At 40.9% G+C, this 14611-nt stretch overlaps 1 protein-coding gene across 1 annotated transcript in view; it reads left to right on the top strand.

The window, feature by feature from the left end:
- LOC116967467 (putative aminopeptidase W07G4.4) overlaps positions 1-14611 on the top strand; it is a 36376-nt gene that overhangs the window by 4412 nt on the left and 17353 nt on the right. The window contains exons 2-9 of the mRNA XM_033014057.1: positions 5556-5597; positions 6213-6309; positions 6851-6916; positions 10639-10721; positions 11064-11172; positions 11666-11790; positions 12693-12792; positions 13940-14015. Of these exons, the coding sequence (XP_032869948.1) occupies positions 5556-5597; positions 6213-6309; positions 6851-6916; positions 10639-10721; positions 11064-11172; positions 11666-11790; positions 12693-12792; positions 13940-14015 (698 nt within the window). The remainder of the gene's footprint in view (positions 1-5555; positions 5598-6212; positions 6310-6850; positions 6917-10638; positions 10722-11063; positions 11173-11665; positions 11791-12692; positions 12793-13939; positions 14016-14611) is intronic.

The raw sequence follows: 14611 nt of genomic DNA, 5'->3' as shown, positions 1-14611 counted from the left end.
GTCATGATATACAGAAGCCATTATTTTAACAGTGTTTATTTTAACATTATTTTAACTATTAGAGTAGTCCTATTGTTCCTTCCCCCTTTTTCCAGAATCCTACAAATTCATATCTCTCACATATCAATACAATTCAATTTTACCATCTACGACTGGTTGGACAAACCAATCCAAATCTATTGTCCCAAATGATCTGTGTGACACAGCAGTTGATGCAGTTGCTTGGCAGCTCCAGTGACCATGGTTTAATCGCTGTGTGTGTATGTGGAGTTTGCACAAACTCCCCTCAAGGGCCAAAATATATTTCTGATCTTCTGCTTAGCTACGAACCACCCAGACCTCTCAGATCGTCTGGGACAGGTCTGCTCTGTGTCCCCAGAGTCAGAACTAAACATGGAGAGGCAGCATTTAGTTTTTATGCACCACATATCTGGAACAAACTCCCAGAAAACTGCAACTCTCAGCTCTTTTAAATCTAGACTGAAGACTTTTCTGTTTGCCGCTGCCTTTCAGTAAACAATACAATTTATTAATTACCTATATTGCACTGTAACATCTATTCCTGGTTTTATTCAATTTTAAATATTTTAATTGATTGCTTTTAATTTAGTAATTATTTTATCTGAATAATCTAATAATCGTTTTACATCTAAATGTCATTTCATATGTGTTTCTTTCCAATGCTTATAATGTTTTATGTAAAGCACTTTGAATTACCTTGTTGTTGAAATGTGCTATACAAATAAACTTGCCTTGCCTTGCCTCATGCCATATCCCGAAGGAGTGTAAACTCTTACTGTTATAAATCTTGTGCTTCTCGGACTTTGGTAGTTTCCATCCTGAGTGTTGATAACCATAATAAAGTGTCATTGGACCTTGACATGCGCTATTCTTTGAAGATATGCTGATCACTAACATTTCCTAACATTTCAAGATATGCTGAAATTATGTTTGCTGATGCGAAAATAGATCAATAGTGATCTATGTAAAATTACGATGAGGGTGTGATAGCTCCTGCGCACTTGTAAGTCTGGCTTTCTTCTGTCTTGAGCAGCAACCCGGTAATTGATTAATTGTCACGATTTAACACAACACAAATTGCACTGTGCTGCTCACTGTGATGTGTTGGATGATTATACCAATTAATTGCCAATTTACAAATGATGGGAAGCTATGATCTAAGGTTGAGTTTTGCTGACACCAGAGAGTAAGATACTATTGACTTAAATTATAAGGTTGGGTCCAAGGTTGATAGTAGACCTCCTAGAAATCAGGGCTCTCGCTTAACTTTTTTTCCCTGTTGCCAGCCGGGCAACCTTGGCAGCTTTTTAGGTTGCCAAATAACAGTTTAGGTGGTCATTTAAGATGGCTTGCATGACGCGTGCGATAATGTGCTTGGACGAAGTGCGTAGTTACCAGTTGGAATTATACTCAATGAAGCATTCACATATTATTTCTGCTTCAAATAAAGTCACAAACTAAACATTCACCAATCAAGACATGGTATATCCCACAATGACATGCAGCGAAATTATAAAACAGTATCTCAACTCTTTTTACACATTGCAATTAATGCAATTTCTATTAGTTCTTTCCACTTCCAAACAAAAATGCGGTTGGATTATTCAGCGTATGATCAACCTGTGTCAATAAATCCTGGACCTTGGTAACATATATGCGTACGTATAGTTGTGAATGTTGCTCATTAAATAACTACAGTACTGATACTCCATATTAAGATCATTGATTTGCCGTTTAAATGAATTCTGTAATAACGTGTCAACGGTAGCAGTGACAATCGAACACTGCGGTTTTAATGTTTCACGTGTTCACAATTTAATTAATCCATCTTTATGGATTAAAACAAATAATAACATTGGGAATTAAAACACATTTGATTGCATTCCGTTATCAAACACAGTCAATGTTCGCTCTGAAGACATTTCCAGGACAATAGGGTCAGGGAGGGGGGTGTGTGTGAATCAGTGCGGGGTGGGTAGATGGTGGGGGGGGGGGGGGGGGATTAGATGGCAGTCGGTGCAGTGTGGATGGATTGAGGAAGGTGAATTAGTATGTGTTGGTTGGAGTAGGTAAAATTGTGAGGGGAGAGCACTGGGGGTGTCAGTGAGGACTGAATAGAGGCGGAAATGGGGATCAGTGCGGGATGGAGAGGAGGGGTCCCAGGATAAGGGGTGGAGGGGGAGTACAAGAGACAGAGAGAGAGAAGGGGGGCGAGGTGGGGAGGAAGGAAGGTCAGCGCTCCTTGGACAACATCGCCCTGCTGCCTTGGCCATTGGGAACTCCTCCCCACCGCCTCCCTCCTCCGCCAGCCAAGGTGCAGGGCTGAGCGGTGCAGCTCAAAGATCCTATAGCTATAGTATCTTTGGTGCTGCTGCTTCAGAAGTGTCGGGGCGAATGACGGGTCCCGCACAGCGGCTCCATCTCCTCCTCCTCCTGCTTGCAAACCCGCTAACGTCGATAACCGCTTTAAAAAAAACCCTCCCGCACGTCGAGGCCTCCCTCCTCCCGGTCTCGGCGTGCGGGAAGGTTTTTTTTTAATGCGGTTATCGACATTAGCGGGTTTGCAGGCAGCGGCCCTTATCAGGGCGGGTGGGAGGAGATGGAGCCGCTGTTCGGGGACCGTCATTCGCTCCGACCCTTCGTCACCCCGCATCTAGTATCTTTCCCACGCAATACAGCTGTCACCGTCGACACAAAATGTCGAGTTCCTTTTCTCCAGAGATGCTGCCTGACCCGCGGAGTTACTCCAGTTTTTTGTGTCTATCTTCTGGTTGCCAAGCCGAGCAAAATGGCTCGGTGTTTAGGTTGCCCGACGGTGCTTTGAGTGGTCTGTGGCACCTGGGCAACCGTTAATTTCGAGCCCTGGGAATGGTGCAATTAAATCTCCAGTCTTGTCTGCAGACTTAATTTTATTGTACCCCTTTGCCAGCTTGTAAGTTCATATTGTCTGTGCATATATTTTCAGGCATTTGGATGCAGTATTTAGGTTTTAAATTACTGCACTGTAAAAAACAATGTACCTTGTCATACTACTTGCTTTACCAATTGTAGGTTAACTTTGTTTCACATACACTTATACTTTCCTTTCAAAGTCTTTCTTCAGTCTCTTATTTGAATAAAATGTTTGCCATTTACTTCACAGAAATTAGTGACCAAATTCTTTTGGTTTATGTTTCATTCGCAAGAAGAAGAAGTGACCAATTAGTTGTTAAAATGACAAGCTAACAGTTTCATGGTAACTTTTAACGATGCTATCTTCAGATGACGTTGATTTATCTGCCACTTTGTTCTTCATTCATATTGTTATTTAATATCTTGTATATGCAGTTTACTTTTATTCATTCAAATTGTTTTTGTAACTGAAAAACTTAAAAGCAAAAGCAAGCAGTGAGATGAATGTCATGGTCACAAAATTATAACCAGTGAGGAAAATTGTGGCAGATAACTATCAAATCTAATTATGGCATCAATAAAAGTTATCATGAAATTGTTTGTTTTAAGATCTATTTGGTCACTTATTTCTAAAAAGCAAATAACAAACTTTTTGTTCAAATACTGAGAGACAGGATAAAATCTTTGACAGAAATGTGTGATGTGTAACGAAATTATACTGGAGTTGAAAAAGGAGATGATAGGTTGCCCTTAAAGGGATTAAAGGATAAGAATCTTATCTTGACTACATAGGACCTTTGATCATTAATTAGGAAGTGCCTACAGTATATTTGCTGGGGTTTGGATTTTTTTTATTAATTCAAGTTTCCCAATGGTCATGACAAATTCTTCCTCAGGCAGGAGAATTTAGAACTGGGTTTTGGATAAGGAGCCATCTAGCTAGAATTGATTGGGATTTTTTGGATTCCGTGAGATGTTGGGAATTCTTGGGAAGTAGAAACTGCTAGGATGTGGATGGCAGAAGTTAAGGTGTATATTCAGGGTGGTGATCAATTTGTTTTGGACACAAGATTACAGTAGGAAGCTGATTGAAGTCGATCAGCTACAATTCTATTAAATTTCAAACAAACTGGTTGACATGTACAAAATTATCCAGTGCAGAGTCAAATGTTAGCTTGGGCTAGGCAAAAGTTAGCTTCAAAGGGTTAGTTATTCAGGACAGAAGAAGAAATCACTTAACACAGAGGGTAATGAACCTTGGTATTGTCTCCTCAAGAGTGGCAGGGTATATTCAAAACGCAACTTCTGTTAATTTTTTGGACAAAGGGTATGGAGATTATTTAGAGAAATGATGCTGTGGTAAAAGCTCAGCCATGACTTTGTGGTGCAGTCACAAGATGCAATATGGCTTCTGCTGCTGCTTCCTTGTGCCAGCTGATTTGTAGCACATGCTGTGTGAGTATACTTATGGCACTCTATACCTCAAAATGCTGTTGTGGAGACAGACCAGTTGAGAGTGAAAACAAATCTAATTTAGAGTAATACCTTGATATTAAATGAACACATTGTCACTTTCATAATGTTAAATGAAGTAAAAGCAATAGTATTGCTGCTTTATGCTGTTCAATGCATCATTATGTTATAGTTTAGTTTAATTAAGAAATACAGAGCGAAAACATGCCCTTTGACCCACCGAGTCCGCACCAACCAGCGATCCCCGCACATTAACACTACCCTACATGCTGTGGGCGGCCATGGTGGTGCAGCGGTAGAGTTGCTGCCTTACAGCGTTTGCAGCGATGGAGACCCGGGTTCAATCCTGACTACGGGTTCTGTCTGTTCGGAGTTTGTACCTTCTCCCCGTGACCTGCGTGGGTTTTCTGAGATCTTCGTTTTCCTCCCACACTCCAAAGACGTACAGGTTTGTAGGTTAATTAGCTTGGTGTATGTGTAAATTGTCCCTAGTGTGTGTAGGATAGTGTTAATTTGCAAGGATCGCTGGTCTGTGCGGACTCGGTGGGCCAAAGGGCCTGTTTCCACACTATCTTGGGACAATTTTACATTTATACCAATCCAATTAACGTGTGTGATGAAAACAAAGATCTCGGAGAAAACCCATGTAGGTCACGGGGAGACCGTACAAACTCCGTACAGACAAGCTTCCATAGTCAGGATCAAACCCGGGTCTCTGGTGCTGGAAGGCAGTCGCTATGCCACTGTGCTGCCCAAAATAGATATGTCATAAGGTCACAAGTGACAGGAGTAGAATTAGGCCGTTCGGCCCATCAAGTCTATTCCGCCATTCAATCATGGATGATCAATCTCCCTCCTAACCCCATTCTCCTGCCTTCTCCCCGTAACCTCTGGCACCTGTACTAATCAAGATTCTACCTATCTCTGCCATAAAATTATCCACCGACTTGGCCTCCACAACCTTTTGTGGCAAAGAATTCCACACATTTACCATCCTCTGACTAAAGACATTTCACCTCATCTCCTTCCTAAAAGAACGTCCTTGTACTCATTTACCTGAATTGGGGAAAATAAAATTTGAAGACTTGAACATTTTGGTCAGCTTTGGACAGGTACATAATCTTTGAAATAAGTATTTATTTTCAAATCTATACTAATTTATCTTGCAGCGTTCCAGAAATTATCTTCACAACTCAATTGCAAACCAACCTGTGAGTATAATATTTCTAATGATCTTTGTCCTAATTGTACTTAAGAATTATTCAAAAAAATTTAAGCTAAATTATCAATTATTTTAATGATATTGCTACATTCTCTTGGCGCTTTCTTTCAATTAAAATATAAATGTTTAGTTGCTTGAGATTATCGATGAAACTGGTTGAATATAAATGGGATTAGGTTATCTTTAAATGTAGCAGAATTTTAGGTGTTGAATGTTGGTTATGAATGTTTCCCAAGAGGGGAGACAATGCTAAAATGAGACGGTAGTGTATGCTGTTAAGTATGGAGAAAAATATTGTGCACATCCGTTGGTTGTAATTGTGGTTTCAATATATATATTATTTTTTTTTAAGTCTAATTTTTGGATGTTTTTGTATTATTATTATTAAGAAGTTATTTGGTACACTTTGTGCTTGGACTTTAAAGTGGTACAGGTTTTCATTTCTAAATTGTGGATGTTTTTTTGAATTACTGACAAGTGCTTACCTGATATTTGCCCTGCTTCTTAATTACAAGTCCAGTTTACTAAAGGTTGAACAAGCTCGTTAAATTTGTCATTATTCATGCTAAATGTAGATAACCATAGACATTTTTTCTGTGGGCAGGCTGTCATTTGATGGTGTCGTCTTAGTTACAAATACCATTGACAAGCTTACTGAAGATTTGCAAAGTTTGAAGGGTCTACTTAACCAGTACAAATCTGTAAGTATGCTTAATATCTGTCTTAATTGTACATTTATAACAAGACAATGTGCTGGAGGAGTGTTGCTGTCTAATTGCTGAATATGTTTTAATTCATTTTTAAAATCTAGTTTTATATCATTTACTGAACTTAACAGACCTTCTACTTCATGTGATGAAACGATTTGCTTATGCAGTTCTTATGGTAGAATGGGAACTGTAGAAGAAAATCTAAAATACATTTTCATTTGTACTAAACACTAGATTTATTCATTGCTGTTAATATTAAAGTTCACAAAGTAACTAAGACCAAACTTTGTTCGTTCGGTGGGTCAGGCAACATCACTGGAGGGCATGAATTCCAGTCCTGACCCAAAATATCACCTATAAATTTCGTGGAGATGCTGCCACTGAGTTACTCAAGTACTTTGTTTTTTTTTCTCAAGATGAATTTTGTTTCTCTTCATGGACCAACTGTTCCCAGAAATGTTCAACTGCTTCTGTTAACTTTTTTTAAAATAATGGGTTCTTCAGTTTAATGAGACTAAATTCTGCTTTCCAGATCGATGCGTCAGTGGAACAGGATGTGGTGTTGGTGCCTGCTCCTGATCTCCCAGGAGCTCGACTGGTGAGTAAGTTAAGATTGCAGCTATCTACAACAGTTGCAGATATTCATGTTGTGCTTCCCTTGCTTCATTTTAGAAGAAACCTGTCTGGCCATAACACTGAAGTATGTGTGTAATATTTATCAGCAAAATAAACTTAAGTTCCATTCCTGAAGAAAACACAAACTGTGAACGTATCTATAGTAAAATAAAGTAAAGTATCCTTTATTGTCATTCAGACATTTCAGTCTGAACGAAATTGTATACCTTGCAGTCATAACATAGAATAAAATAACAAAACACACACTTAACAGAGTTTAACATCCACCACAGTGAGTCTACCAGGCACCTCCTCACTGTGATTGAAGGGAAAAGTCTTAAAGTCCTTGTCTCTTCCCTCCTTGTTCTCCCTCTGCGTTGAAGCGATCCAGGCTTCCGATGTTGTGTCCCCGCCGGGTGATGGTAAGTCCAGTGGCTGAATCCGAGCTCCGCGAATGGGCCGGTTCAAACTCCGCGGCCCGGGGCGGTCGAAGCTGTCACCCTCCAGTCCAGTGGACGCAGCTGTCGTTGCGGGAGCTCCGGAGAACCGGCCACCAACCTGGGACCTGCGAGCTCCCGACGATGTCGTCCACTTGGCCTGCGGCCGAGTCCACTAGGCTCGCAGCCGAAGCTCTGAAGTCGGGTCGCCACCGCCAGAACGCCACCACAGCCCCGAAGTCGGCCAGCCTCGCGTTGGTAAGTCCTGGCCTACAGCTCCGCGATTAAGCCTCAGCGCAGATGGAGACGGGGTATACGACAAGAAAAGGTCGCATCCCCCCCGAAGGAGGAGACTAAAAACAGTTTCTCTCACCCCCCCCCCCCCCCCCCCCCACACATACACAAGTCAAATAAACGAAATAAACTAAACAGGACAAAATAAAACCAAAAAAAAAGGAAAGACATACGTGCTGCAGGTGAGCCGCAGCTGCTTGGGCAGCACCGTCACTTCCGGATGTCCCCATCTCTCAAATGTGGATCAGTTCCACCCACTATTCCTGCAGAGATTCCTACATAAGGTTTATTTATATTCCTTTTCATCTTTTGGTTTGCAAAGCACAAGCTTTTTCTTCTTGTGGAGCACCTAAAAATATAATTTTAAAATAGCATTGTGAAACATTTACTATCTGTTAACATGTTAGGTGAAGTTTTCATCGGCAGGTTTTTTTTTACGTTGGTTTGGGCTTATTATTGCAATGCTTGCACAGGAAGAGAGAAAGCCTTTGTCTCGCCTACTTTCAAATTACATCTGAAGTTATGCGAGCAGAATTAGGCCATTCAGCCCATTAAGTCTACTCCGCCATTCAATCATAGCTGATCTATCTTTCCCTCTCAAACCCATTCTCCTGCTTTCTCCCCAAAACGCCTGACACCCTTACTAATCAAGAATCTGTCAATAATGCTATATATAAATCCAATCAAGCCAATCTCGAGTGCAATAAGTAGAACAAAGGGAAAGCTCAGCGCTGTAGTGCATCAGTTCCAGTCACTAAAAATGGTGCTAGATTTACAGATAGAAAAGAGGTTTAATAGAGTGGAGCAATTGTATTGGATGATAGTAGATCCTCCTCGGGGAACTGTATGCAAAACCATAGGTATAAGCCAATTTGTCACACACTATCTGTGCCGAAAATAATGCTAAATCAAACCAAGAAGGCATATGGTTGGGGCATTGTGTCTAAGAGTCGGGAAGTCATGAAGCAGCTCTACAAGATTTTGGTTTGGCTGCATCTTCAGTATTGCGTGCAGTTCTATTTGCCCCATTGCAGGAAGGATTTGGAGGCTTTGCAGAGGGTGCAGGAGAGGTTCACCAGAGGCTGCCTGGATTAGAGGGTATTAATTGCAAGGATTGATTGATTGATTCTTTTAATGACCACACAGCCAGGCTGGTGGAATTTGTTATGCCAATGCAGCACATAAAAAAAAAGAATACAAACATGACAATACTAAAGAACTTTAACATGAAAACATCCCCCCACAATGGTTCCCATTATGAGGGAAGGCACAAAGTCCAGTCCCCAACCCCAGTTCCCCCATAGTCGGGCCTATTGAGGCCTCCACAGTTGCCTCTACGGAGGCCCGATGTTCCAGTCCGTTCTTGCCGGGTGATGTTGTTCCGGCGTCGGGAGAGTCCTCTCAGCGGCATGGGAACCCTGGAAACGGCCGCCTCCTTACTCGAGACCGTGGCTTCCGGAGCCGACAAGGCCGCGCCGAATGGAGCTCAACTGGCAATCTCATCGAGAGATCCCAGGCTCCCGGTGGAAAGTTCATCGCCGCTGCCCGCAGCCGCTCTACAGACCCGCAGCTCCGCAACGGACCCAGCTCACCGGAGTTCCAGCTCAGCGACCCAGGCAAGGCACCGCCCGCCCCGCAATGGCACTCCAGCGCTGCACCGCCGTCCTCAGACCTGCAGCTCTGCCGCCGCCACCGCCGATGCCGATGCCGAGGTTCTGGGCGGCCCCCTCAGGAAACGCCGCTCCAGGCCCGCTGTTAGGCCGCGAGGATGGGTCGAGAGTGCAGCCCGGAGAAAAGCTGCATCTCCGACCAGGTAGGGACCCTGAAAATTAGTTTCCCCCTTCCCCCCCTCTCCCCCACACATAGAAAAGCTAGAACTCCTAAAACAAAACACTAAACTAACTAAAAATAAGAAAAAAAGATGAAAGGACAGGACAGCTGCTGGCTGGGCAACCGTGCACAGGACAGCGCCCCCAACTTAAGGAGAGTTTGAAGACATTTGTTCTTTTTTTCTCTGGAATGCTGGGGGTTCAGTGGAGACCTGATAGAATTGAGAGGCATACTAGACAATCTTTTTCCCAGGGTGTTTACAAAAAACTAGAGATACCAGCTTTAAGATCAGAGGAGCAAAGTTTAATGATGTGCAAGGCCATTCTTTTTCATAGGTGCTAGTGACAGCCGTATCACTGAACCTCTGGTTAGTTTTCCTTGGCACAGACTTTGTGGACTGAGCAGCCTGTTCTTGTGCTGTATGTTTAATATGACATTGTGGATGTTAATTGTGTGTCTTTCAAATGGCTTTTGATGCAGTGCCACGGACTTATAAAGATAAAATAAGGTCAAGGGTTCAAAGTACAGTGGCTGCAAGGATATGGAATCGAAAAGGGGCAGAGATAAAACTAGTGCTGACCAGCTTTTAAATTAAGGGACTGCCCTCTGATCTTTTAAGGATAGCTGTATGTTAAAAACCCCAGCTGTTACTCTTTTGGCTGCAATGGGCATATGTTTGTGGATTTGTAATTTGAAGGAATAAATCAAATTTATAAATGTAATACAAGTGTGGATTGATTCATTTTAGTAGAAAAGGTTAAAGGCGAGGGACATAAATTAGATGTTTTAATTTTAGAGTTCAGAAACAGCCCAGAGATTATTTTTATATTGTTGAAGATGGAAGGAATCTAAAAGACTTTGAGAACAGAGTACAAAAATGGGAAATTTGTGCTGAAACTCAAGACTTTAGTTAAACCCCAATTAAAACTCAATTGGAGTACCATGCAGGGTTCTGTACATCGAGTATGCTCATCGAGTATGATGGACAGATTTACTGGATTGTAGCCAGGAATAAAGGATTCATTAACATATGTCTTTTTGGTGAATTATGATTTTTATATCGGGATATTACTGATTAGAATTTTGGCAAGAACCCCTCCCCCCAACATAGTAATTGTTAACTATCCAAACTTATCTTTTATAGATCTTTTCACCAACTGGACCTCTCAATAGAGATTATGATGACGTGCGGAGATTCAGTGATGCGGCTGCCAGTGGCATCAAACGGTATCATGTCATGAAGCTTTCTTGCATATTCTAGATTGCATTGCCTATAATAAATTGGGGTTCGTGTAGGCTGAAATCAATGATCACTTGTGAATTAGTTTGCAAAGTGTATAAATATGGTGAAATCAGCATTTGTTTCTTTTCTCTCATGACAGTACATTTATCTCAATTTTTATTTATCTTGGACTTCAAGTGAAAATCTTTGGCATTTTGCAGAAGGCGTTTTGTCTTGTATCTACTTCCTGTCATTTTGAACTACAAAAATGTAAAGATTGTTAGTTTCTGTTAATGATTTGCGTTTCGCATGTGACATTGTTCCATTCTCAACTTTACATTCCCCAGTGCTTTGAAGGCCGGTATGAAAAGGCCCCTGTTGGTGTGTCCCCCAGAAGGATTGTTCAAAGATGCTTCCTTGGTGTCTGTGCTTGGAGCTCTGCAGGCTTTATATGTCGTAAGTAAATATGCTGATCGCTGCTGGCAAATTCATTTCATTGCACCTTCGGGGTGTATGTGACAAATAAAATTGACTTTGACTTTGAATGTACCAGGACAGCACTGTGAATTCTGCATGTTGCTCATTACCTGTGGATTAAAGCATAACTGTTGGCGATACGCAATAGGTCAGGTCATATCTTTTAGAAAAATATATGGATAAAGCTTCAAGTTGATTCCCTATCATCTTTTATTCCTGGTTCATCTTCATTTCATTTTTGCTTTGCAATTTTCTTTGGATTGCTCTGTGCGGTGTTTGATGAGGATAAATGGACAAGCTACAATTAATATTTTGGGAGGCAGAATGAACGAGAGATGTTTCCATGAAATGTTTCTCCATTGCAGTCTGCTGAAGTAAAACATTGCTCTTATACTTAATGAATCATTTAAAATTACACTCAAAGTTTTCGTGCCTAGTTAACTAAACCTGTTCCTATGATGATATGTTGCAGCCATTGGAAATCCGTGAAGCACACAAAGAAAAGGCCACCAGAGTAGGCTGTCTCGGTGTGTGGGCCTCCAGTGAGGAGGAAGGGAAGAAACTTGAACAATTGGCCTCAGCACTGGAACAAGGCAGGTAAGCAATGGTGACAAAGTTAAAAGGTTGCATAAAATATGTAACGATGGAATAGCCATCAAAACATAAACTAATTAGCAAACTGAGGCCTCACTTTTTGGATTAAGATAGCGTAACTGTATGAAGGTTTTTTTACATGATATATTTGAAGAATGACTGTTCAGAATATTCTTTTCGTAATTCTGTCATCTCTAAGTGTTTGCTTCAATACAATATATTTGTTTTGTTATAATCTGGAAACGTAATCTCAAATGCTCCAAGTAGCACGGTTTTCAGAAGTATTATCGTGTGTTCAATTATGTGAAATTTAAGTTATTGTCATGCTTAACTGCAGGGAGGTATAGGTATAATGAAAACCTACTTGCAGCAGCATCATGGGCACATAGAATAGGACAAACACAAAACAAATTACACCACTTCTAAAAGATAGAAGACTGCAAATTTTTTTTTTTAAAGTAAGACATTAAGGCGAAAAAATAATTTGAAGAAAGTTTGTTTGTGTCAGAAGTGGATCCATTGTTGAGGTGGAATTAAGGGCATGCAGGTTGGTTCAAGAACCTGAAAGTTGTGGGAAAGTATCCTTTTCTAGACCAGTAGGTGCAGAAGTCTGTGGTACTTGCCCAATAGTAGCAGTGAGAAGACTCAAGATGCAGAGTCTTGCAGATTGTTATGATGTTGCGGAGGGCTGTGCCTGTGATGAACTGGGCTGAAACTAGTTAAAATTGATCCTGTTTTATTCCTTCTGTCTGGAGTGAAATCCATGTTAAAAAAAACTTCATATAAAAATAGTAGTGCAGTTATAAACTGAAAGTCCAGAGATTCATTTGATTCCTTTTAAATGTTCATTTAATGAGTTGACTGCCTGAAGATTTGTTGCTCGAGTTAAAATGATCTCTTTCCAGAACCGTATGCAGAGATATTGGTGGATCTGATCCAGAGCGAATGGCTGCACCAAATGTGGCTGTCTATGTTCAGAATATTTTTCGTAATTCTGTTGTCTCTGTAAGTGTATGCTTCAATACCATATTGATTGATTGATTGATTGATTTGTTTTAAAACTATTAAACATTTTATTTTCTGCTTTCATATTATATATTTTGGAAATTTATGCCAAATTCATTTAGAGGGCAGGACTAGTTCAGCTCTTTATTCCTTTATTAATTGAAAGAAGTCCAAATGGTTCAATTTCCCTGAAGTCTTTTCTACCCAAAGGGTGGGTGAAGTTTAGATCGTACTAAATTCTATGTTGTCCCACTTTTTCATCTACTTCCTGCACATGAAAGGCAATTCAGCGGCCAATTAACCTACAAACCTGTGCATCTTATGTCAGAACCCCTGTTTGCTAATTGCATGAATATCCATTTGAATGAAAAAAGTTGAAGCTTTTGATGGAGTTAGTCATATGGCACAGAAACAAGTCCTTCGGACCAACCATGGCCACCAAGTTTGCCCCATCTGTTAGTCAGATTTGCCTGTGTTTGGCCCCTAATCACTCCTACCTTTCCCATCCAGGTACCAGTTAACAACAGAAATGGGTAAAAATGTTTTTATTGACTTTTATAAAATTTAAAGATTGGTTTTAATTATGTTGCCTTTTATGTTCTGATCTGAAATGTGATGTGCTATTTGCTTCTGGCACTTTAATACTGTAAAACCAAATAATCCTACTGGACGTTCAAAGCCAGCTTGTCGTACAGCACAGAAACATGCCCTTCATGCCAACCAAGGTTCCCCCATCTAAGCTAGTCGCATTTGTCCACTTTTGGCCCATATCGCTCTAAGCATTTCCATTCAAGGTACCTGTCCAAATGTCCTTTAAATGCTATAAAAGTAGCTGCCTCAACTCTTTCCTCTGGCAGCTCGATCCAAATACCCACCAACCTTTGAGTGAAAAAGATGCCCTCGGGTTTGTACTAAATCTTGACCCCCTCGCCTTAAACCGATGTCGTCTCGTTTTTGATTCCCTACCCTATCCCCTTCAATTTAAATCATTAATCTACAAAGAATCTGCTGGAGGGACTCGGTGGGCCAAGCAGCATCTGTATCAAGACTACTTGATCCACTGAGTTACTCCAGAAGATTGTTTCTTGCTCCAGATTCCAGCATCTGCAGTCCCTGTCTCTGAATTGTTAATCTCTTTTGTTGCCAGGTATCAGTAACTAGCGATGTAGCAACTCTACAGGAGCAATACCCATGCTTGGCAGCAGTCAATCGCTGTGCCAAAGGTAAGATTAGTCTGGGGGTGCAGCATGGAAATAGCCTGGTGAATTTTCAGATTTTTAAAAAATTCTAATCACGTGATTCTATGATCCCGGTATGGAAATTGGTGTTAGTACTATTGTTATTTCCTTGGTTCAAAAGAATCAGAAGGGAAGTGAAAACTAAAATGAGGCAGTGAAAGAAAATGTTAACATGCATGATATTTCATGAATGTTCTACAGGAATATGAAGTAAAAAGGGAAGTATGTTGACAAGTGGGGTTAAGGGCAAAAGGAGAAGTTGCGTGTGGATGCCAAGGGAAAAGTACTTTGCATCTGTCTCCAGCAAGGAAGGAAATGCTTTCAAGATAGTGAAGACAGAGAGAGTTTATTAAATGTTGTGGAAATGGTTTATTGGCCCATGACGTCCATGTTGACCATTGGGAATTCATCCATATCAATCACATCTTCCAACACTTGTCCTTTTATGTCCAGGTAATTCAAATGCTCATCCCTACACTTAATTGTTGCCAGCAATTCTGCTTCTGCCACTCTCGGCAGTGCATTTGAGGTACTGCCAGTCTCTGGGTCATCAGGGTCCCCATTAGATCCTTTCTAATACT

Source organism: Amblyraja radiata, chromosome 39 (assembly GCF_010909765.2).
Source record: "Amblyraja radiata isolate CabotCenter1 chromosome 39, sAmbRad1.1.pri, whole genome shotgun sequence".
Lineage (NCBI taxonomy): Eukaryota > Metazoa > Chordata > Chondrichthyes > Rajiformes > Rajidae > Amblyraja > Amblyraja radiata.
This window is presented reverse-complemented; position numbering and strand designations above follow the sequence as displayed.